Source organism: Anopheles gambiae, chromosome 2, assembly GCF_943734735.2.
Source record: "Anopheles gambiae chromosome 2, idAnoGambNW_F1_1, whole genome shotgun sequence".
NCBI lineage: Eukaryota > Metazoa > Arthropoda > Insecta > Diptera > Culicidae > Anopheles > Anopheles gambiae.
In genome coordinates, this window is record NC_064601.1 from 103,594,677 (window position 1) to 103,615,582 (window position 20,906).

General features: G+C 48.9%; 4 protein-coding genes across 9 annotated transcripts; 3 read left to right on the top strand and 1 right to left on the bottom strand.

The window, feature by feature from the left end:
• The first annotated feature begins 154 nt into the window (after positions 1–154).
• On the top strand, positions 155–4,765 carry LOC1277212 (armadillo repeat-containing protein 8). The gene is made up of 9 exons (XM_061650989.1): positions 155–441; positions 952–1,372; positions 1,440–2,125; positions 2,187–2,258; positions 2,339–2,566; positions 2,659–2,841; positions 2,910–3,053; positions 3,138–3,295; positions 3,377–4,765. The coding sequence occupies exons 1-9, from the start codon at positions 418–420 to the stop codon at positions 3,420–3,422; spliced, it is 1,962 nt and encodes a 653-aa protein (XP_061506973.1). The 5' UTR covers positions 155–417; the 3' UTR covers positions 3,423–4,765.
• Positions 4,766–4,889: 124 nt separating this feature from the next.
• Positions 4,890–7,140, bottom strand: LOC1277213 (islet cell autoantigen 1). The gene is made up of 4 exons (XM_316657.4): positions 6,808–7,140; positions 6,165–6,682; positions 5,816–6,091; positions 4,890–5,745 (listed from the first exon to the last, which is right to left on the bottom strand). Exons 1-4 carry the CDS (start codon positions 6,869–6,871, stop codon positions 5,107–5,109), a joined length of 1,497 nt encoding a protein of 498 aa, XP_316657.4. The 5' UTR covers positions 6,872–7,140; the 3' UTR covers positions 4,890–5,106.
• Positions 7,141–9,198: 2,058 nt separating this feature from the next.
• Positions 9,199–19,634, top strand: LOC1277215 (regulator of G-protein signaling 7). 6 transcript variants are annotated; one of them, XM_061650993.1, is made up of 8 exons: positions 9,199–9,435; positions 10,310–10,909; positions 11,026–11,297; positions 15,792–16,440; positions 16,507–17,225; positions 17,516–17,629; positions 17,721–17,846; positions 17,938–19,634. In XM_061650993.1, exons 4-8 carry the CDS (start codon positions 15,982–15,984, stop codon positions 18,263–18,265), a joined length of 1,746 nt encoding a protein of 581 aa, XP_061506977.1. In that variant the 5' UTR covers positions 9,199–9,435; positions 10,310–10,909; positions 11,026–11,297; positions 15,792–15,981; the 3' UTR covers positions 18,266–19,634. The 6 variants fall into 6 exon arrangements, with proteins under 6 accessions (XP_061506977.1, XP_061506978.1, XP_061506976.1 ...); XM_061650994.1 differs by lacking the exon at positions 11,026–11,297 and having other exon boundaries at positions 9,199–9,828; XM_061650992.1 differs by lacking the exon at positions 11,026–11,297.
• A 224-nt stretch (positions 19,635–19,858) lies between these two features.
• LOC1277216 (uncharacterized) lies at positions 19,859–20,521 on the top strand. The gene is made up of 3 exons (XM_316660.5): positions 19,859–20,086; positions 20,241–20,327; positions 20,401–20,521. The coding sequence occupies exons 1-3, from the start codon at positions 19,988–19,990 to the stop codon at positions 20,425–20,427; spliced, it is 213 nt and encodes a 70-aa protein (XP_316660.2). The 5' UTR covers positions 19,859–19,987; the 3' UTR covers positions 20,428–20,521.
• Positions 20,522–20,906: the final 385 nt, after the last annotated feature.

The following is a 20,906-nucleotide window of genomic DNA, read 5'->3' on the forward strand; positions in this document are numbered from 1 at the left end:
AATGATAGCATGTGCGATTCGAATTGCACAAATTGTTTCGAAAAAGCTCGCAAGCAAAGGTGCATCCAACGGCTGTCAAGTCGCGCCCAACAAATGGTGCTTCAAACCCGCACTGACCCAACCTGAAATATATCTCGCCGCCCACCTCCAACCCTTCCCAACCCCTCCCGTACACTCGTACGTTGTGTCGGCTGTCAAACGTGAAATGTGAAAAATCAAACTGCGTGTGTTTTGGATTTCTTTTCCCTCCGTACAGGCCCGTGTGTAATCAAATAGTTTGCAAAAGTTACCGCCGCCCTTCTTGTTTGGTTCGGCCCCAGTTTCGCCGCTAGCTACCCGGAATTTCGGTTCACGCACGGTGTTGCAATCCCGCCAGCCCGCCCCGCCGAGGTCCAGCGCGCTCAGCTACAACACAGAATGGAGCCGTTCACCTGCTTCATGGTAAGAAGGGGTAGGGGCCCCGTACATTTCGCGGTTCCGGTGTGTGTGTGTGTATGTGTATTTTTGGTGCGTAATTTGTGCCTTGCGCCCGCTTTGGCCACGGTTCCCGCCCGCGTTACGTGTCCGGTATTGGGTGCGCAGTGGTGGCAAATGTGTCCAATCCACCAGCGGGTCGAGTGATTGCGCGGTAGTTACGGCCGGGCAGGCGCGGGTTGAAATGTTTCATCTCGATCTTGTTTGGAACACCGTGTGTGTGTGTGTGGGTGGGTGGGGGTGCAAGGCAACCCGGAGGTGCAGTGCAGCGGGCATGACAAAAACATAGTGCACTTTGAATGGTTTTTTTTTTATAACCTCAACCTAGAGCCATAAACAAACGCGCCTCCGTTGATTGTTAGCTTTTCACCGAACTAACCCCGGTGCGGGGCTTTGTGTGCGTGTCTGTGCAGGCAGCTGTAACAATCTTTGCTTTTTCGTTTGACTCTCCCCTTACTCTCAACCGATCAACCGCAGGACGTGGAAAACTCCCGCTCCTACATCGACGAGCTGTACTCGGAGGAAAACTGCAAATGCCAGGAAGCGATCGTCTGCCTGAAGAACGCCGTCATCGGCTCGAACAAAAAGAAGGGCTCGATCATATCACAGGGCATCGTGCCGCGGCTGATTGCGCTGCTGTGCAATGCCGGCAAGCCGCTGCAGCTGCGCATCGACGCCGGCATCGTGCTGGGCTCGCTGGCCAAGGGCACCGAGTCGCAGGTCCACTCGCTGATGCGCTTCAACATCGTCGAGGTGCTGATAACGATCATCTTCGACGCGAGCACGAACGAGCGGCTGATGGAGGCGTGTCTCGGGGCGCTACAGACGATCGTGCAGTATCCGTTCGCGCCGCTCGATCTAATCCACTCGGATATTAACAACATCAAGCGTTTGATACGTGAGTGTCCCAAGGCCCTGGCCCGTGCATTTTGTGAATCAAAACTCTAATCTCAACCCGTTTCCAGAAATCGCCTCACCCCGTAGCAGCTTCGCCTGCCAGATGTACGTGGTCAACATCTTCGTTCCTCTCTGCCACTCCTCGCACCAGCAGAAGAGCCTGTGCCAGGCGGAGGTGATACCGTTCCTTGCCCGGCTCATGATCTGCGACAACACCACGCTGCAAGTACCTGCACTGAAATGTTTGGCCGCGATGTGCTTCACCAACAAATCCGTTTCGAACATCGTGCACGCGACGTACCACGCGGACCGGTCGATACTGGACATACTGACCGCGCTGCTGTCGCGGACGCGCGACGTCCAGGTGCAGCTGTCGGCCAGCCGGTGCCTCACCTACCTGCACCGGGCCGGTTCGCTGCCGGCCGAGGACTACCGGATCGTGTACAAAACGCTGCCCTGCCTGGCCCGCCTCTGCTCGGACGAGTTCGAGGAGGATACGCGCGCGACGGCGGCCGAAACGCTCGCCTACCTGGCGGAGATCGATTCCGAGCTGCAGCGGCTGGCCGCGATCAGCAACCACCTGATAGTGTCGCTCGCCAATCTGGTCAAGTGCCCGTCGGTGCTGTCGCGGCAGGGTGCATTCCGCTGCTTCGCATCGCTTGCGGCCAACGATGAGGAAATCCGGAAGCGCATCATCGAGATGGACGGGCTGATGGAGGAGGTGCTAAGCGGACTGAAGGACGGCTGTGCGGAGGTAAGTTTGGAAATGGTAGAAAATCGGTCAGGAAAGTGCTAATGCGAGTGTCTCGTTTCAGGTGCGACTATCCGCGGTACGGTGTCTTCACTCACTGTCACGCTCGGTGCAACTACTGAGAACCACTTTTCAGGTGAGCTATACACACACACGCGGGTTGCGGGTGCTTTGTAAGCGGTGTAAAACGAGCTTGGTCGCTTTACCTTGTTGCAGGATCACTCGGTATGGCGCCCGCTGATGGATTTGCTGTCCGGCGAACCGTCGCTGGAGCTGCAAACCGTCGTCACGTCGACGATCTGCAACCTGCTACTAGAATTCTCACCTGCCAAGGAACCGATGCTCGAATCCGGTGCCGTCGAGATGCTCTGCGAGCTAACGAAACATCCCGACCCGGCGCTCCGGCTGAACGGCAGCTGGGCATTGATGAACATGGCGTTTCAGGTCAGTGTTGTCGAATGGCCGAAACAGCGTACTGTGCTCTGTGTGTGCATCGTTTTGTACACGCTTTTCGTTCGTCTTTTATCCCCGAACAGGCCGAACAGCACGTGAAAACAAAGATAATCAACACACTAGGAACGGATAGGATATTTCAATTGCTAGGCGATAGGGACGAGCGGGTGATCATGAAAACGCTGGGACTGTTGCGCAATCTGCTGAGCAATACGCTCCACATCGAAACGATCATGTCGGAACACTCGAGTGAAGTTTTGCGAGCGGTAAGTGTGCGAAATGGAGAAAATGTGCCTTTTAATCATGAATAATGGACCGTTTTCTGTTTGGTTAGGTGAGTCTTGTGCTGGACGATCCACATCCTCCGGAGGTAAAGGAGCAGGCGATAATCATCATAGGCAACATAACGGCCGGCGCACGGGACGAGGATTATGTGCTGCAGGATGAAAAGATTGTCAAAAAGATTAGGGATTTTTTGGTAAGCATAATTGAGCGTATGCCGGATATGCCTAGAATCATGCCGTTTTAAACAATCTTCCTTTGCCTGTCCGTGCTTGTGCAGGTCGCCAACGACAATAAACTACAGATGGGCGCGGTGTTTGTGGTACGGAACCTGCTAGAGAAGAGCGGCCGGCAGCAGATACTGCGGCAGTGGGGTTTTCTGGAAAATCTCGAACAGCTGCTACGCATGACACCGCAACACTCGCAGTTCTATGAGGAGTACGTATGGATAATGGGATTAAGCGTAAGCTAATCGTGTCTAACGTTCTCACTCTCTCTCTCTTTTCTTTCCCCAAACAGCATACGGGATGAAATTTTAAGGTTTGAATACTCAGAAGACCATTGAAGAAAACCTTTTTGTTGTTATTGTTTTGTTACTATTAGTTTCTCCTTCCTGTTGTTTCCGGTCAAAGCTCCTGAGTTGTCTTTGTATGTGCCCATCGGACCAGACGGGGCTTGTATGTCCCGTGCTTTCCGTGTATGTGTATGTGTTTTGTTCTCGTCTGTTCTCTCTTAATCACTCTCCCTTAATAGTTTGATCTGCTCGGTGGTGTAAAAAATGCGCAAAATGTGATGAAATTTAATTTCTCCATGTTAGTGCGCACTCTTACTACTTTCCCGCCATTTTACACATACTACGACAGAAGGCAGATACAGTTTTAGCTACAGCTGGATAATAGATTTCTAGTTTCTCTTGATGGATCGAAACTCTAGGAAACACCTTTACCTACACTTACACAAATCTTGCGTACCGGAAAAAGATATTTGTGTCACAGCGGAAGATCGAAGACAAATCAAATGCTAACGATTTTTAAAAATGTTTCTAACGGAAGCTCTATGAAGAAAAGCTTGTAAATATTTCCCGAGATATTCTTCAAGAAGCGTCGAAAGTGGAATGAACAAACAAACAAACAAAAACAAAAACAAAAAACATGTCGAAATTAGAGAAATGTAAAACAACTCTTCCCCGCCCTCGAAACCAGGCTCGCTACACGCGGTCTGGTTTGTCGCAGAGCGCTTGTTAAGTTTACTCTAATTTTATTAATTTATTTAGGAAACGATTTCAAAAACAAAATTAACCAACCAACACAGACAAACTTACCATTGAAATTCAGTCAAATGTTCCACCAGTGTACATTGAAAAGAAAAGCGATGGCAAAGGGAAACAAAACACATTTGCATTTCTTCACCAGAGCGATTACATTCATTCATCTACCTTTTTTGTTATCAGAACACGTAGAAGATCGCCAAGTCACGCGAAGAGAGCGGTCAAGAGTCAAGAGCAAACGTCGCATATTTAATGCGGTTTACCATTTTTCTTTCCATAACCAGAGAATTGTATAGAATGCTAAAAAAAGCAAAAGCAAAAGCAAAAACAAAAATCTTTCTCCACTTCCGGTACTTTACCCGGTAACTTCCGAAACACGAAACGATGATGATATGTGTATCTGTAAACGGAATGTGAATGTGATCGTTGTTTTGTTTTTATTGTTGTAGCAGCAGGGTAACAAATATGCCCCAGTCTTCCCCCTCCATCGTACATTGATGTGAACATTGTGAATGTGGCAACAAAGCGTATATGAGGGGAAGCATATGCTGAGATAAGGAAAGGAGAAGCGACACGCAAACAAGAGAAAAAAAGAGAAAAGCAGAGACACATAATAAAACGGATGAAAACATACGGATAAACTGATGTGTACGCAGCAGAACACAGCAAATGTGAATCACGCGCCGAAAAAGCATTGAAAATTGGAAGAAATTGTCCGTTCCCTTTTTGGAAGTGTTTTTTTTTGTATGTAAGTAGACACTTGGATGTGGCTTTTTTTTTATTTATCCTTCAGAGTACAAAGTACACAGTGGTAGTAGTAATCCAAAAAATGCACGACCGAAAACACCGAACGGAAGGGGTACACTCACTCCCATCACGATAACGACACGCAAGCAAAACAACTTCAAAACAGATAGTGAACGGATAGACTTCAAGTAGTGAAATTAAGCGCGTGGAAATTAATTCGCACCAAGCCTGGCTCTCAAGCAGCCATGCTGTTGTTTGGTGCATCCGTTTTCGACGGGATCGCATCCGGATTGGAGAGTGGATCCAGTTCGGCAAACAGCTGATACCATCCGCTGAGATCTTTGCCGGTCGTCTTGCTGCTGCTGCCACTAGTCGGCTTACCCTGTTTCGTGGTACCGGCACTAGCATCGGAACTATTCCCTGCCGTGGTGGTACTACCTTGCTTCGAGAACGATTGCAACAAACTGCTAAAGATATCCGTTGCCTTTTCGGACGATTGCCTGTTCGCTGTCGGCTGCTCAGCATCGCTAGCCTGCAGTGCCTGCAGTGGATCGCCGTGGTCCGGCGGCAGACTGGCGGAAAAGTCGAACGCACCATCGTCGGTAAGTATGCAGTTCGTTAGCAGCGCTGAAGGCAAAAACGGTGCCGGTGCCGACATAAAGTCCGAAAACTCATCATCCAAGCTTAGCCCGAGCAGATCCGCCCCGGCAGCGTCCTGCGCTGGTTTTGTGGCAGCGGAGCCGCTCGGACTAAGCTCGGGGACGCCCGACAGAAGGGCGTCTATTTCTAGTGCTACGTCTTTCAGGACGTTTTCTTTGCCGGTCGGTGGCTCCGTAATGCCCTTTAAGCTACCCACATCGTCCTTATAGTCGTCCTTAAAAGAGTTGAAACCAGTGATCGGATTATGGTGACGGTAGTGAAGCGTGATCAACGTTTGAAATTACCTTGAAGAAAAGCATCTGATCGTCGTCGGCGGGTTTGTTGTCGTCGGAACGGCACTCGACCGGCTCCCCTGGGGCGCCCTCTTTCTCGTCCTCGTTCGGGTTGGCCTGCGTCAATTCCTTCAGTATGGAGAAGCTATAGTGTGGGTCTTTCGCCAAACTCTTCAGCGTGTTCTTGTACGTTTCGTCCGTCTTCTTGGCGAACTGCAGGATGGCATTCTGGTATCCGACGAGGGCGTGCGAGAACATATTGCACCGGGCGGCGGCCAACAGGTCAATCTGCAAAGAGATGGGAGAGTGGATTTGTTATATTATCACCTGATAATGCACTCCACACCACACCTGATGCTACCTTCTCCAAACAGTCCAGCGTGTACTTGTCGAACTTGGTCTTGGCCGACTTCACGTGGCGCTGCGCTTTGCGGAACTTTTCCAACCCCCGGCCGGTGTCGGGATCGAGCTGGGCGCTGACCGACTTCATCCAGCTGAGCGCCGCCCGATACTCGGTACGCTCCCGCTCCATCTGCTGTATCGTGTGGTGCGTGTCCGCAATCGCACGCCCCTTGAACGTGTGCACGTCGTGGTGGAGGCGCAACAGCGGCACTCGTATCGCGATCCGCTGCTGGCCACAGTACGAGATCGCCTTCCCGGTGGTGGACATCATCTTGCCGGTGGTGGGGCTTTCCTTGCTTACCTCGCGCAAAAACTTGCCGAGCGAGTTTTCCTCCTGCGCCAGTATGCACACCCGCTCCTGGTACTGGTCGATAATGCGGTACAGCTTGCTGCAGCTGTCGGCCACCGACCGGAAGAGCTCTATCTTCGAATCCAGCTCCCCGTCGGAGGCGACAATGTTTTCATCCTCTTTGGTGCCTGGCAGGATCGATTGTGGGGGGGGGGGAGGAAAAAGAGTCAGACGAAAACGCCTATTAATAACGCCAAACAGGGCAACGCAGCGATGAGTCACGATTGAAATTGAACTACTTTCGCCACCGCACCTAACTTCCTTTGTACAGCCTTTTTTGTCACCCAAAATTGGTGCTGAAACTCGGACTTTAACATTGTAACGTGTGCTGTGCCTGGGTGTCCGGGGTCCCGCTTTTGCCAGCTCGATATCCACTCGGTTCGCCTCCGTTTGCGTGCCTCGCGTGAAAGCTGTTTGGAAACGTTTGTTTAAGGATGACAGTATGGTTTTATTTTCATTTTTCCTTTCCCTCGGAGATATCGATTTTTCACAGCGCCACAATGCAATAGCGCTGACAGGTTGAAAGCTGAAGGCTCCCTCCCCTGTTCGGTGCAAGCGACGTCGTTGTTTGATAAGGAGAAAGTATTGCGTATGCGCAAATGCAGTGTACGTTTTGAATGAGATTTGAATTTGGCACGTTGTTGTGGAAGCACGTGGCGTTGACAGTTTCAATTACTAAGATAGGATTTAGAGTGAAATGTATACGTGCTATTTAAAATTAGACATGTTGGTCATATCATGTGTCATCGTCAGGAATAGTCTGAATAATGAGTATTTTTTGGTATGAAATCAATGAGCTCTACTGCTAAATGTATCGTTCCGAAAAGAAAATTATAAAATACTTCGATTTTTTAAAGCTTTTATGACTGAGTCACCAAAAGTAGCTTGTAGATGCTGTGATAGGCTCTAGTATTAGTGAAAAGATGTCCAGTTAACATTTTAGGTTTTGCTGATGATTTCTGATTGGAATCTAATAAGATTTAACATAATAGAATTGGCTCCGGAATTTGAATTGGCTCTAGAATCGAAATCGGCTTCGGAATCGGAACTGGCTCCGAAATCGGAGTCTGTTTCGGCATCGTCATGAGAATAGGAGTTTGGGTCCTATGCTGCTAAAGTTGTATTGAAAGCCACAAAGAATCCAAATTTATTTGAAAACGCGATCCATTCTCATGGAGATTTTGGGATTGATCTCGCTTATGAAACTTCTGATTCCAATTCCAGACCTGATTCTGAATCCGTATGCGGAACTGATTGGGATTACTGGGTCGATTCCGATTCCGGTGTCGATTCAAATTCTGGAATTAATTCCAGAATCATCGCCGGAACCGAATTCGATTCCAGAATTGGAATCAGCTCGGGAATCGATTCCCAATACGCCATCAATACAGAATCAGAATCAAGTAGTTCCGATTCCGAGCTCCCACCACTAGCCAGCGACAACAGCTTGGAGCTGAGCGCAATCATGTTGGCTGCCAGCCGGTCTTTAAAGTCCTTTTAGGCCGTCGGCCCAGACAGAGGATAGAAGGGGCCGCAGCCAGGAATGTGTAGGAACGAGGTCAAATATTTGCCAAAATCGGTTTGGCCATCTTGGATGCCATTTGACAGCGAAGAGCCCTTAAAAATTCATCATACCCTCAAACATTTATTATTACCCCAAGCGCCACAGATTAAGCTTAAACGACTGGAAAATTGAATATCCATAGAAAAAAATGAAAGCTCCTCAGCTTCATTGGTTTGATCAATAGATGGCGTATTACAACTCATCATTATATTGCTATCCTTTTCTTGCAATGTGTTTCGACAAGTTTCATCTTATCATGACCTATATAGCCTTCTAACTTTCTGAGCAAAAATCTATAAGAATGGTCGTGTGGTCAGATACACGGGTATCAACACCAACGACCATTACTCAAATCTCACTTGCTTCAGTGCTGGTGGTTTCTGTTGGAGTTTAGTATTTAAACAATCGTATCGCCGTTCTAGTTCTAGCGATGCATAACTTCAATGCGAAACCATACAACAGTACAGAGGAAATGAGAAAGCTCTCCTCCAAACGATGATGCTCAACTAATTGGGGTATCCCATCAACAGAGAGCGCCACCAGCTTTTTTGCTATTTTTAGAATGCATGAGTCGTTTGCCGTCTGCTAAACGAAGTCTTTCTATATTCCGTTTAGGTAGAGAACTTTAGTCGTTTAGAAGCCGTTTAGTGGTCGTTTAGTGGATTTGTGGCACTTGGGACTAGAGGCATACATTATTTCATCATTAAAATCCTAATTAAAATTTGAATCGAAAAGGGCTTTCAGATGTCAAACTGCTGTAATGAACTTTTGACTACTTGTCAAATCGTTCTACATTACTTGACCTCGTTCCTACACAGTCCCTGGGACCGCAGTAGACGCGTATAGGTCGCCATTAAGGCCGGAATAACGGATAGTCAGAATAATGTGCGAAATCATGAAGCTGGATACCATTTCTAGTACAAAAACCCGTCATCTTCAGGTTGGAAGAGCAACACATAACGATAATCAGTTAGCGCCTGCTGTCTGACGCTTATGTGACGCCTTGAACCGTGCCGGCCCGCTCCAAACAAATTCGCCTGCTGGGTTCGCACCCGCCCCGACTGACAGCTGCAAAAACGCTTCACCCGACGGGCACGGGCTCAGTTGTGTGTTTGCGGGGAGCAAAAGATGCAGTTCGTTCGCTCGCTGCTTCCTTCGTGAATGTACATCTTAAAAGCTATCTTTCGCTTTCCTGTTTTCAAGCGCTCTAAATCGGTTCCCTTTCCCTGCCCGATCGGTTGAGGGGGCGAATAATTGCCCCGTCCTAAAAGTGTGCGTGTTCCTTGGTTTCCTTTTTTTCAACATTCTACTCCAAAGGTACGGGTGCATGGCCACCGCTGGTAGGGTTTATCAGCAGAATCGCGTTTGAAGAGAAGAGCGTTGTGCGAGAGGGATAGCGTTGCGTGTGCGGGGAAGTGCAAACAGGACGCACAGGCCGGACGGTCGCAGGACTTGCTGGTGATGCGTTCTGTTTGTGCGATAAGAGTTTTGATGGTGTGTGGTGGCGTTGTGTAGCGTTGTTCCGCGATCGTGTCGTTGAGGGGCGAACAAACGAACTCTCCTCGATTGCCGTGACGGATTCCGTGCTGGTGGTGTGCGATCGGACGGCAAAACTGCTGCCGCACTCTTCCTTTTTCGTTCGCCCGCGGGTGAAGATGGGTGGTGGCGGTGTTAGCAGCGCAGCGTGAAGTGTTTTTCACAGCGCCACATGTGTGTGTGTGTGCATCACTATTTTATGTGTGTGTGTTTGTGTGAGTGTGGAAAATTCATCTCAACCTCGTTTCCAGATCGTCCACTGCGAAAGACCAACAGACCAATTTTCCTGTGCCAAGTGAAACTTAAACCAAAAGGCTGGCAACAGTTTTCCTCGGGGTGACCTTCCCCGCGCGTTTTCCAATCTCTACTCACCACCACTGGAAGTGGAGAGTGGGGTTGAGGAAAAACTGGCAAGCCAAAATAGATTCCACCAGTGCACCGCAAATGATGCAAAACGAAAGAGAGCGAAAGAGAGCGAGCGAGAGAGGGCGAGAGTGATTAAATGTCCTTCGAAAAACTTTTGCAACTGTAAACAAACAGGTTGGGGGGAGGGAAAGTGGGCAACAAACGCAACGCAACTGGACGACGACGGGTTTTGAGATGAATAGGCGGTGAAAACGGAATTAATCTTTTGCTCGTCTTTCTGTTTGAATAGAGTCCTTCAAGTGTGCGCGTATGTGTGTGAGTGTGTGTGTGTGGGGAATGAAATGTGCGGCAAATCACTTCCGGCGACCGGAAAACAGCTAAAGCCAAAAGTGTGGTGTTAATGAGAAATCGTTTCCCCCCCCCCCCCCAAAAACGCCTGCTGCCGTCGGGTGGAATAAGAAGTTTCCGATTCTCGCATCCCACCACCACCCCCAAAACACCCCAGCCAACTGCGGGTGAGGGTGTGTGTGTGTGTGTAGTGGGGGAGAAAGTGTGCATCGAAGCGCAAATAATTCACGCCAGACGAGATTGGAATGCAAGGACATATACACACACACAGCCGCAGACACAGCAACGCAACAACTACCGCGAGCAGCCGACTCACATTTTCCAGCGACACGGTAAACTAGCGCAGTAGTAGGTGGCGGCGGTGGTGGTGGCAGCAGCAGCAGCAACAGCAACGGCTTGACATCTCTCGGCTTTTTTTGAAACAAAAGCGCATCCCGTGAAGGAAACGTGGGGCCGTAAGGGAGGAGGCAACACGATAGCAACAGCCCCCTTTCTCCCGCTCGATGATGATTGCAATGGAATGATAACAAGAAACAACAAAGTGAGTATAGAAAAGTATTACAAATCCACCCCAAAATCACATCCCCAAACTCCTACACAAACCCACACACACACACACGCACATACATACATACACCCACTCGTACACACATACAGAAGGTAAGCGGTTTTGTGAAGGCACAAATGAATGGAACGCGAAAAACGGTTGGCGCAACGGCGGTGGATACAGCAGCAGTAGCGGAGGTGTAGAAGGCGGTTGCCAAGGAGAGGAGGGAAAACCGATTTGCTCTCCGGCTTAAGCGAAGGTTCCTTTAGCAGTCTCCTCCTTCGTCCACCCCACCCCGCAACGGATGCGTCCAAAAGGGAGAAGGCAGTAGGGGCGCACCGATCGGTTGGCCGCGCGGCGGAGGATAGCAAAAACACGCGGGGTATGTAAGCAAAAATCAGCGTCCTCGGGCGTGTGTGTGTGTGTGTGTGTGTGTGTGTGTGTGTGTGTGTGTGTGTGTGTGTGTGTGAGCGACCCATTCAGATGACCGAGAAGAGATATGATGCCACGAGCAATATGACGTGGGACCGTAGAAGAAGTAAAGCAAACAGAAAAGGAATGGCGCGCAAGGAAATGGCAGAGGGATTATTACAAAAAATGGTAACAACAACTACAAAAAAACTGCCGCTACTTAAATGGTGGTTAACTGTGGCGAACGCGCCCGCGGGGATGCAGGGCAGAAGTAAAGTGGGCCGACGGAAACAGAGGAGCGGGGTGGGAAAAAAAGGACCAGTCGCCGCCCGACACACACTGGAAGGCTGGCGCGCGTGAGAAGCCAGTTGTGAGCCAGCGAGCGTGCAATCGGCCAACTCGCGAGCAATTGTGTTTTCTCACCGGGAGGAGAGATCCTTCCGACGTGTCCCCCCCCGTGGGAAGAGAAGAAAATGGCACCTCGTCGTGGCATCGCTTGTGTGTGTGTGTTGTGTTGTGAAGTTAACGACGGAGCAGGCGATGGGGAAACAACTCTCTCCACGGGCAAGGACGACACAGAGGCAACAAAAAGGCAGCACTTTTTTGCTTCCTTTGTGCACGTGGGCGTGTGTGTGTGTTTGTGTGTGTGTGTATGTGTGTGGAGGCGTCTCCATCTTTGGTACGGGCGCGTGTTTTCTCTGTTGCTATATTGGCCCTTATCCACCCCTTGCGGTAGGGAGAAAGGGCGAAGGGTGGTAAACCCGACCACTGACAAGTTAGAAACCGCAACTTGCTGCCCCGCATGTCATGTGCCTGCTGTGTTCTCCCGGGTCGCCTTTCTCTCTCACTCTCTCTCTCTCTCTGTTCGGTGAACTTTTGACAGGATATCGTGCCTCGTGTGCACCTAGCCGGAAGTGTGTGTGTGTGGGTGTGGGTGGAAGAAAACGGGAAAGGAAGCTCGGTGGCAGGGAATGAAATTTAAACCTCCCCGACCCTGGCTGTGTAACCCTCCGCTGGGTGGTTGACGGCGGGGGGGTTCGGTGTCCGTCCGAACCCATTTCAGTGGCAATTTAACCTTTGTCCACCTTGTCAGATTCAGAAGCGCCTCCCGTCCGAACGTTTGACGCACAGCTGGCGACTTTCCCGATGATGTGTGGTGACTCCAAGTCTAGCCACCCTCCACTACCAGCAGCAACAACAGCAGCAGCAGCATTAGCATGCTCTGGGCCATGTGTGTGTGTGTGTGTATGTGCGCGCTTTTTTGCATTGTTAGGAGAGCATAAAACCCATGGAAACGCCGATTGTGCGGGGAAGGGCACAAAACAGGGCCGATGGTTGCTAGGGTTATATGAGGGTAGTTTGTTGCGAGTTGTTTGCTGATGCTGCTGCTGCTGCTACCCGCCCGCTCGCAAGCACTCCTCGTATGCGCCTTCGCGTACATTTCCTTCCGTGCACGCAATAGTAACGAGAATTGGAATGGGCGAAAAAAAAAACACGTACGCCAACGCGATGCAAGGGGGAGACGAGAGCGATGAGACATTCTGCCGGCGACCGTGTCATCGCCGAAGTCATCAGCACTGGCGGAATGATTGATTACGGGACCGGCGACTGGCGTAATGGCAAATCGCAAATCGCTGTTTGCTTTTAATGGCAAGACAAGCCGGCACGGTACAGTTTGTTGTAGTCCCAAGAAGCAGAAGATCTTGGAGCGTCGATTGGTGGAGCGCGATGCTGGGCCGCGTCGATGGGAAGCTCTGATAACGATGGAACAGCCGAGCGCGCGCGCGCACGCACTTGGGCGCTTGATGGCGTGGTTTTACACTGTATCAGTAAGGGATGTTGTTGCGTAAAGCCATCGGATTGCGCCGATGCAGCGGCATACATTTAACGGCATACATATTCTTATTTTTTTGCCCTTTTAATTGGGTTCAGCTTAACTGTGCGTTTAAACTGGTATTTCGTGATGATTTTCTGGTATTTGTAAGGTATTTAACGTTCGGCTTTGCTTCTCTCAATCTAGGGCACAAATTCAGAGTGCAGGGAAACCCGGTTTGTGATTATTTAAATTCCATGATGATGAATCAATTCCGTTTTGTGGTTGTAAGTGGTCGATTTTTAGAGCGCTGAACTGCAGTATGGATCATTTTGTAAAATAAATAAAAAAGACATAACGCAATGACGGGATGTCTTATAATTGAAGACATCGGATTGTTTTTAATTCCCATTTTGGGGTCGGAGTCGTCCGGAGTCGACCATAGTTGGAGTCATTTCGAGTCGTCCAGAGTCGATTGGAGTCGAATGGAATCGCAGTCGATCGGAGTCAACAGGAGCCGTCCGGTGCAATGTGCTTGTGATCAAGCATTTCATTTTGTTGTGTTTTTTGGCTTTTAATTTTTGCGTACACCTTCGTATACAGGCCTTTGCTTCGAAGGCCGACTCCGGCTGATTCCGGACGACTACGACTCCAGCCGATTTCCGACGACTCTGGACGACTCCGGACGACTGTGGACGACTCTGGACGACTCTGGACGACTCTGGACGACTCTGGACGACTCTGGACAACTCCGGATGACTACGACGACACTGAACGACTCTGGACGACTCCGACTCCGAACAACTACAGACGACTCTTGATGACTCCGACGTCTCCGAAAGAATCCTTACTACTCCAAACGACTCCGGATGACTACGATTCTGGACGACTCTCAACGACACCGAACGACTCCGTACGACTCCGCACAACTCAGGACGTCTCCGGACGACTCCGGACGACTAAGGACGACTCGGACTCCGAACGACTCCGGACAACTCCGGGCGATTCCTGACGATTGAGAACGACTCCGGATAACGCTGGGCGAACCTACCTTTCGGAGACGATTTCGAAATTATTGGAGTCGAATCGATCTGGTCGACTCCGGATTTTTGCCAACTTTACCCACCAGTTTTCGTCTATTCATTCCGATGATTGGTATGAGACTAGAAACAGTTTTTCTATTGACTTACTACTATGTACTACTATCCTTGACTTGTTAGTATGACCCACAACAGAATAATCAGTTCGGCGTATGGGGGGGGGGGGGGGGGAAGAGTTGTGAGCAGGGGGTTTGTTTGTCCAGATGGCAAACAATGATCTACGGCTCGCGCTCGTAATGAGTTCCCTGACGGCATTTAATACTGTTAAAGTGAGGCCATATGTTTTTCGTTAATTTTTCAATTATTTCCTCTATAATTTCACATAACACACACATGTCCCAATATATAACAAGTCTGTAGCAATTTAACATTAGCACTTTGTATTTGAAAACCTTTTGAAACCTTCTTCCACTTCATATTTATGGATGTAACTATGTACGAAGAGCATTTATTATTTTTCTCTCTATAAATTTGAATCAATTAACTAATCTTGTTCCAATTCTGGCACAAGAAAGCCGTTAAAACGGACAAACATCTTGCTTATGGTTTTGATTTATTTCCCCTATTCGACATTTAACATTAACCATGTCTTTCGTCGTAAATTATTGTGAACTAGTGCGACCGCTCCCAATGCAACAGGGTCGTCCCCTCTTATCAGTGTGTTTTTGTTGCGGTTCATCCGCAGCAAGAATCGGCCGAAAACACGTGTTCGGATTTAAAAAAAAAAACATTTCCATTTGTCCCATGCACACATGCTCTCTGCTGTGCTCTGGGCTGGAATCTGTCGCACGCCGGCCGGCCGCCAATGCCTGGGTTGCTCCAGCATGCTACAACAATTATGTCATTAGCTATTTTTAAGCCCCGCGATCTTCGAGCTTGTCTTGCAGCCGCCGTCAATCGTTGATGAGATGGAACGCGATCGTACGATTGCGATCAAGCGATGGCCGGCCCCGGTTTTGCACCGCACCAGGAAGAAATGGTTTTGCCGAGATTATTTACGACGCAGAGGGTTATCGAAAAGAGAAGCAGGACAGGGCAAACCCGTAAAATAGTCGTAAATTTCACCTCAATCGCATCAAATCGAATGCGCGCGCGACCTCACGGAGGCGGGTTTGGGATTTTCAATATTTTGATTGCCGGGCCAGCTGCTGCCAGTGGTTGCGTATAAATACACACAAGAGCATAACTATGTGTGGAAAGCGTTTCAGTATGGGTGTAGAGGGTGATGACACTGCCGCTGCAGCACTGGATTATAATTGAAAGGCAGCTTCAGTTCGAGTTCAGAATCGAGTGAGAGTGGTGCATGTGGCAACATACACACAGTCGGTAGGCAGTTTCTCGTTCATTTAGTTCAATGTGTTATGCTCCGAAAAGAAGGGTGCATGTTTTCCACTTCACTACAGACGTGCACACACAATCACTCACACACACACACACTTACATACAAATTAACACAAATAAACACAGACGCAAGCCGCCCGGGGCACATACGGAGCGCGCGCGTCAGTCGAAAAGGCAATCGCAAACTAAAACTTCATTTCCTCGTTTACAGATTCAAAAATGCATTATTTGATTAAGCACATCCGGCACATCCGGCAGTCGTCCGGGACCGGTGTAGAGTAAAGTGGGTGGTGCAAACGCGGTGGTGGAAGAGAAGAAGCCTTCGCTCCTCCTTCTGGGACGGATTTTTGCGGGGCAAGGGGCCAGCCAGGGAAGGGTGGAGGTGGTGACGGGCAGGGACGATGGTAACGATGACCTCGGAAGTTGATAAAGACAAGGCAGCAGTGACAGTAGTGATAAGTGCACCGAAAAAGATGAACGCTAACGGCAACGAAAAGGACAAGGATCGGGACAGGGAAACGATTACGTCCAGCAACAGTAGCAACAACTGCAATCGGGGATCGGCTGGAACCGATGGAGGAGAGGGCACAGTTACGCAGGGTGGGGCAGGGAATGCGGTAGTGCCACCAGCCGGGAGTGGCGGTAGTAACATTAGTAGTAGTAGTAGTACAACGGTGGCTACAACTTCAACGGCAACAATCACAACAACAACGACGGCAACGATCTCCTCCAGTGCCGCCGCCGGTACGAGCGCCGGTTCGTCCGGTAACAAGCCGGGCCAGGGTGGTCAACCCTCCCATGCACAGGCCACCCAGGCGGCACTGAACCAGGATGCACCGAACATTTTAGTTTATAAGAAGGTAAGCAAACCGACCCAGTCGCTTCTGTTTCATTATGCTAATTACTCGTTTTACTTCGCTGCGCAGATGGAAGCGATCGTCGAGCGGATGCAGGGTGAGGAGGGCGGCGTCTCGGTGCGCACCATCAAAGCCTTCATGAGCAAAGTACCGTCCGTATTCACTGGTGCCGATCTGATAGCGTGGATCATGAAGAATCTCAGCATAGACGACGTGAACGAGGCGCTGCATCTGGCCCACCTGCTCGCCTCCCACGGGTATCTGTTCCCGATCGACGACCACCAGCTGACGGTGAAGAACGACGGCACGTTCTACCGCTTCCAGACGCCCTACTTCTGGCCCTCCAACTGCTGGGAGCCGGAAAACACCGACTACGCCGTGTACCTGTGCAAGCGAACGATGCAGAACAAGACGCGCCTCGAGCTGGCCGACTATGAGGCGGAAAATTTGGCCAAGCTGCAGAAGATGTTCTCCCGCAAGTGGGAGTTCATCTTCATGCAGGCGGAAGCGCAAAGCAAGGTGGACAAGAAGCGGGACAAGCTCGAGCGCAAGGTGCTCGACTCGCAGGAGCGTGCGTTCTGGGACGTGCACCGGCCAATGCCGGGCTGCGTCAATACGACCGAGGTGGACATCAAGAAGGCGTATCGGCGCGGCGCTTCCAGCCTGGGCTCGGGATCGTCCGGTACGGCCGGGAATAGCAACCCGGTCGAGCAGCTGACGCGCCAGATAAAGCTGCTGAAGCTAAAGCTCGAGCGACGCACGATCAAAATCTCCAAAGTGGCCGAATCGTAAGTTGGTGTCGCATGGAGCGAGAGAGAGAGAGAGAGGGATCGAGCTATCGAGTGCATTTTGGGAATGTTTTCGTTTGTAAAACCATTTTGACTTTATTATTGTGTTTTTGTTTTCTTCTTCTGTTTTTAGTTTTATTTTCTTTAGGATCAGTGTTTATGCTTCTGTTTCCAAATTTTCCTTGCCTTGTTCATTTTTTAAAAATATTTTTCTTGCTTATTTGTAGTACTTATTTTTTGTTGCAAATTATGCATTAACATTGTTTGTTTCTGTTTTCGTTTCGTTTCAGCTACACTTCATACTTTGAGCAATACAATGAGTACGATAGCTTTCTGAACCCGCCAGATCAACCGAACCCTTGGATCACGGACAATACCGAGATGTGGGACGCCGATCGAACTGCGTAAGTGTCAAGCCAGCAAAGGCATTCAGTACTAAACCGATGCTAATAAGCTAATAACATTATTTATGCTTTGATTTCCCCCCCTTTGCAGCAAAGACGTATCGCTAAAGCGCGTCAAGCGGTGGGGCTTTAGCTTGCGCGAACTTCTGAACGATCCCGTCGGTCGGGAACAGTTTTCGAAGTTTCTGGACAAGGAATTTAGTGGAGAAAACCTCAAGTAAGCCCGCCGGCGTTGTGTGCCCGCCTGTGCTGTAATAATCGTCCTCTAAACTAAAATCGTGTCCGGCTTGTTCCTCCTACATCCACAGGTTCTGGGAGTCGGTACAGAGCATGAAGGCACAACCGCAGTCGAAGGTGAAAGAGGCGGCCCATGCAATATATCTGGAGTTTCTCGCCCCGGACGCGCCGTGCCCGGTGAACGTGGACTCGAAATCGATGGAGCTGGCCCGGGAGGCGGTAAGCAGTGCGGCACCGCCGAACCGCTGGTGCTTCGATGTGGCGGCCGCCCACGTGTACCATCTGATGAAGAGTGACTCCTACTCACGCTACCTGCGCTCCGACATGTACAAGGAGTATCTGAACGGTTCGAAGAAGAAGATCAAATCCATACCGAACCTGTTCGGCGTGAAGCGCTAAGGCACGGGCGCACCACAGTCATGTTTTTACGACGATAAAACGAGCGAAGTGCAGAAGACGCGCGTGCAAGAAATATCGTACTCCTCTCGAATGAAAGTCGCGGGTAGCATAGAGCGTGGTGTGGTAGTGGTAGTAGTAGTGGTAAAGCAAAATGATATATGTAGACGAGGAGCAGGCTTGTTACAGTTTCGTTCTGATCGTGTTAGCGCGTGTGTTCATAGAACGATTGTTTTATTAGCGTCATGGATCGCCATAACTGAAGTAGTGGGTAAGCGGAAGTACATACACACACACACCTGTGCGCGAAGCGAAGGAATCGTTATGCTAAGATTTAAAAAGCGGAACACGTGCTAAGGCCGTGTTTCGCGATGCCATTTACTGTAACGTATTTGCCAGATAGCGAGGCAGGCCGCGCGATACCATATAATAGCGAAACGCAAACACGCAAAAAAAAAACAAGAACAACACAAAAACCAACCAAATACAACCAAACAAAGGAATTGTTGATGAAACTTCATCGAACGGGTGGAGATAGCGTTTATTTCGTACGCAGCGCGCGCATAATCGATGCGCATTGTGCAGTGCGATGTATCTCATTTAGTGTAAAAGTAAAAGAAACATACAAAAGAAACTAGTGAAATACTTATAATAGTGTAAGAGTAGTGCAAACAACATAGGGAAAGAAACGGAGCGCACATGACGACTGTGGTGCAGAATGCGTTGTTGAAGATACAGAGAGCTCGCCATGCGCGGCTCCAAAAAGTGTGGAGCGAACGGGTAGCAATGCCATTAGAATTATACAACAGATACAATGCATATTAGGTAAATGAAAACGCAACAACAAGACAAGAGCAAATATTATTATATTGAAATAAATATATCATATATACAAACACTCATACATACGAAGTGTCACCCTCGCCCTTCCTGATCCAGAACACACTAACAAAACCCAGCCCACCCTATTCCCATTCGTGAAGACAAAAAGAAAAAAAAAACAAGAAATATGCGAATTTGAAACAAGCAAATACAACCAAACGCACATACATCAGATGGCATTATACACATATACAAGAAATACGGTTACAGAGACACACAACACACAGACAGCCTGCAAACTGTAAACATTCCTAAAGGAAAACAGTCCGAGGGGACGTGCGTTTACAGCGTGGAAACATAAGTGAGACAACATAATAATAGAGCTGTAGCAGATAGTATTGATTGATAAACAATAATACCGATGCGGGGAGGATAGACAAGAAGTGTTATAATACTATTACAACAGCAACAACAACAAAAATCCGTTAGAACACAAAGAACAAGACAAGTTCGTTATTATGATGGAATAAATGAGAATCGAGAAACTAAATTTGATGTGTGTTCGTTTTTTTTTATATTTCCTCTGAAGTGATGTGGGATTGATCATTCCTTCGTTCACGTGAATGCTGCGCTTTTTCTTCAATACAGCCGTTTTAATATTTATTCAGGCCTCTTTTGAATTAATAAGGCTTGTCCCCTGGGTTCGTGTCTCTGCTGCACCAATGTAGGAAACGCTTAAAATTGGCTCCATGTACCATGTCACTGTTCCTTGGGCATCGCTCTCTAGTCACCTTGGGCTGACGGTGTGACAGCAGCGCTTTGACAGGCGAAAAGAAAAACATCTTCAACCCACTTGGCTGGATTCACGCAGTTTTGGTGTAACTTTTGCAATCAAAACACAAAATGTGGTTCGAAATCCTGCCCTCGTTCGGAATCATTACGGCCGTCCTGTCCGTGCCCGGGTTTGCGCTGTACGGACTGCACAAGCTGACGCTGGACAATGTAAGTAAAGCCGTGCGCCGTCTCTAGTCGCCGTGTTGCTGCTTTGGTTTGTTGTTGGGGCTTTTACATAACCAGGTCCCGGTTTTTGGGATGCTTGCAAAGATGCGTTGGAAGTGGTAGCATTAAAATGTTTTTTCGATCTAAATGTTCGTAGGCATACCGGCGCAATACGGATGAAAGATGGGACCGCATTATGTACACCCGGGACATGCGACTGACCGGCAACCCGTACCAGTGCAACGTGAGTGCTTCAGAGTTGAGAGTTTTCCTTCTAGAGGAATGCTTGCTTAAATGTTTGTTTTGTATTCTTTTAGGGTCTTGAATCTATTCCGGATAAATAGAGTGTGACACGGGATAGTGCAAAGGAAGAGAGGTGCAAATGTAACGTGTTACTGGGTGTAGAATAAATCGTTCGAGAAACCGTGCGCAGTTGAACCCGCTTTACGAACGTTGTGTCCTTATTGCCATAGCAAAGAAAAAAAGAAAGAGCTCTACGACGTGGGGGATCGCTGCGGAAGAAGGTTGAAGCGACAGTTATCGATGGCTTAATTTTATGCATTGCCAATGTTCGGTACATTCACCAAAAGCATAGAAAAATGCATCAATACTAGTCGATGCCAAGTATTTGCTATAATCATAGCTTGCTGCTTCGATCGTATCTCAACGATCTCCCATACAGTGGACAGCCCCGAACAAACACCCCCTGAATTAACCGAATCCTACATCCACATGGCTTACTTCGATATTCCAGCTGAAAAGCTCATGGTAGATTTTTCGGACACATTTCAGTTTCTAACCAACACATCAAGAAAACACACTC

Bases quoted from the DNA above. Each gene is read 5' to 3' on its own strand.
- LOC1277213 (XM_316657.4), bottom strand. From the start codon at position 6,871: ATGTTAAAGTCCGAGTTTCAGCACCAATTTTGGGTGACAAAAAAGGCT. The intron at 6,683-6,807 runs GTGCGGTGGCGA...CGATCCTGCCAG, and splicing joins GGCTGTACAAAGGAAGTTAG to GCACCAAAGAGGATGAAAAC. The intron at 6,092-6,164 runs GTAGCATCAGGT...ATCTCTTTGCAG, and splicing joins CGCTGGACTGTTTGGAGAAG to ATTGACCTGTTGGCCGCCGC.
- LOC1277212 (XM_061650989.1), top strand. From the start codon at position 418: ATGGAGCCGTTCACCTGCTTCATG. The intron at 442-951 runs GTAAGAAGGGGT...GATCAACCGCAG, and splicing joins AGCCGTTCACCTGCTTCATG to GACGTGGAAAACTCCCGCTC. The intron at 2,567-2,658 runs GTCAGTGTTGTC...ATCCCCGAACAG, and splicing joins TGATGAACATGGCGTTTCAG to GCCGAACAGCACGTGAAAAC.
- LOC1277215 (XM_061650994.1), top strand. From the start codon at position 15,982: ATGGTAACGATGACCTCGGAAGTTGATAAAGACAAGGCAGCAGTGACA. The intron at 17,226-17,515 runs GTAAGTTGGTGT...GTTTCGTTTCAG, and splicing joins ATCTCCAAAGTGGCCGAATC to CTACACTTCATACTTTGAGC. The intron at 17,847-17,937 runs GTAAGCCCGCCG...CTACATCCACAG, and splicing joins TTTAGTGGAGAAAACCTCAA to GTTCTGGGAGTCGGTACAGA.
- LOC1277216 (XM_316660.5), top strand. From the start codon at position 19,988: ATGTGGTTCGAAATCCTGCCCTCGTTCGGAATCATTACGGCCGTCCTG. The intron at 20,087-20,240 runs GTAAGTAAAGCC...AAATGTTCGTAG, and splicing joins ACAAGCTGACGCTGGACAAT to GCATACCGGCGCAATACGGA. The intron at 20,328-20,400 runs GTGAGTGCTTCA...GTATTCTTTTAG, and splicing joins GCAACCCGTACCAGTGCAAC to GGTCTTGAATCTATTCCGGA.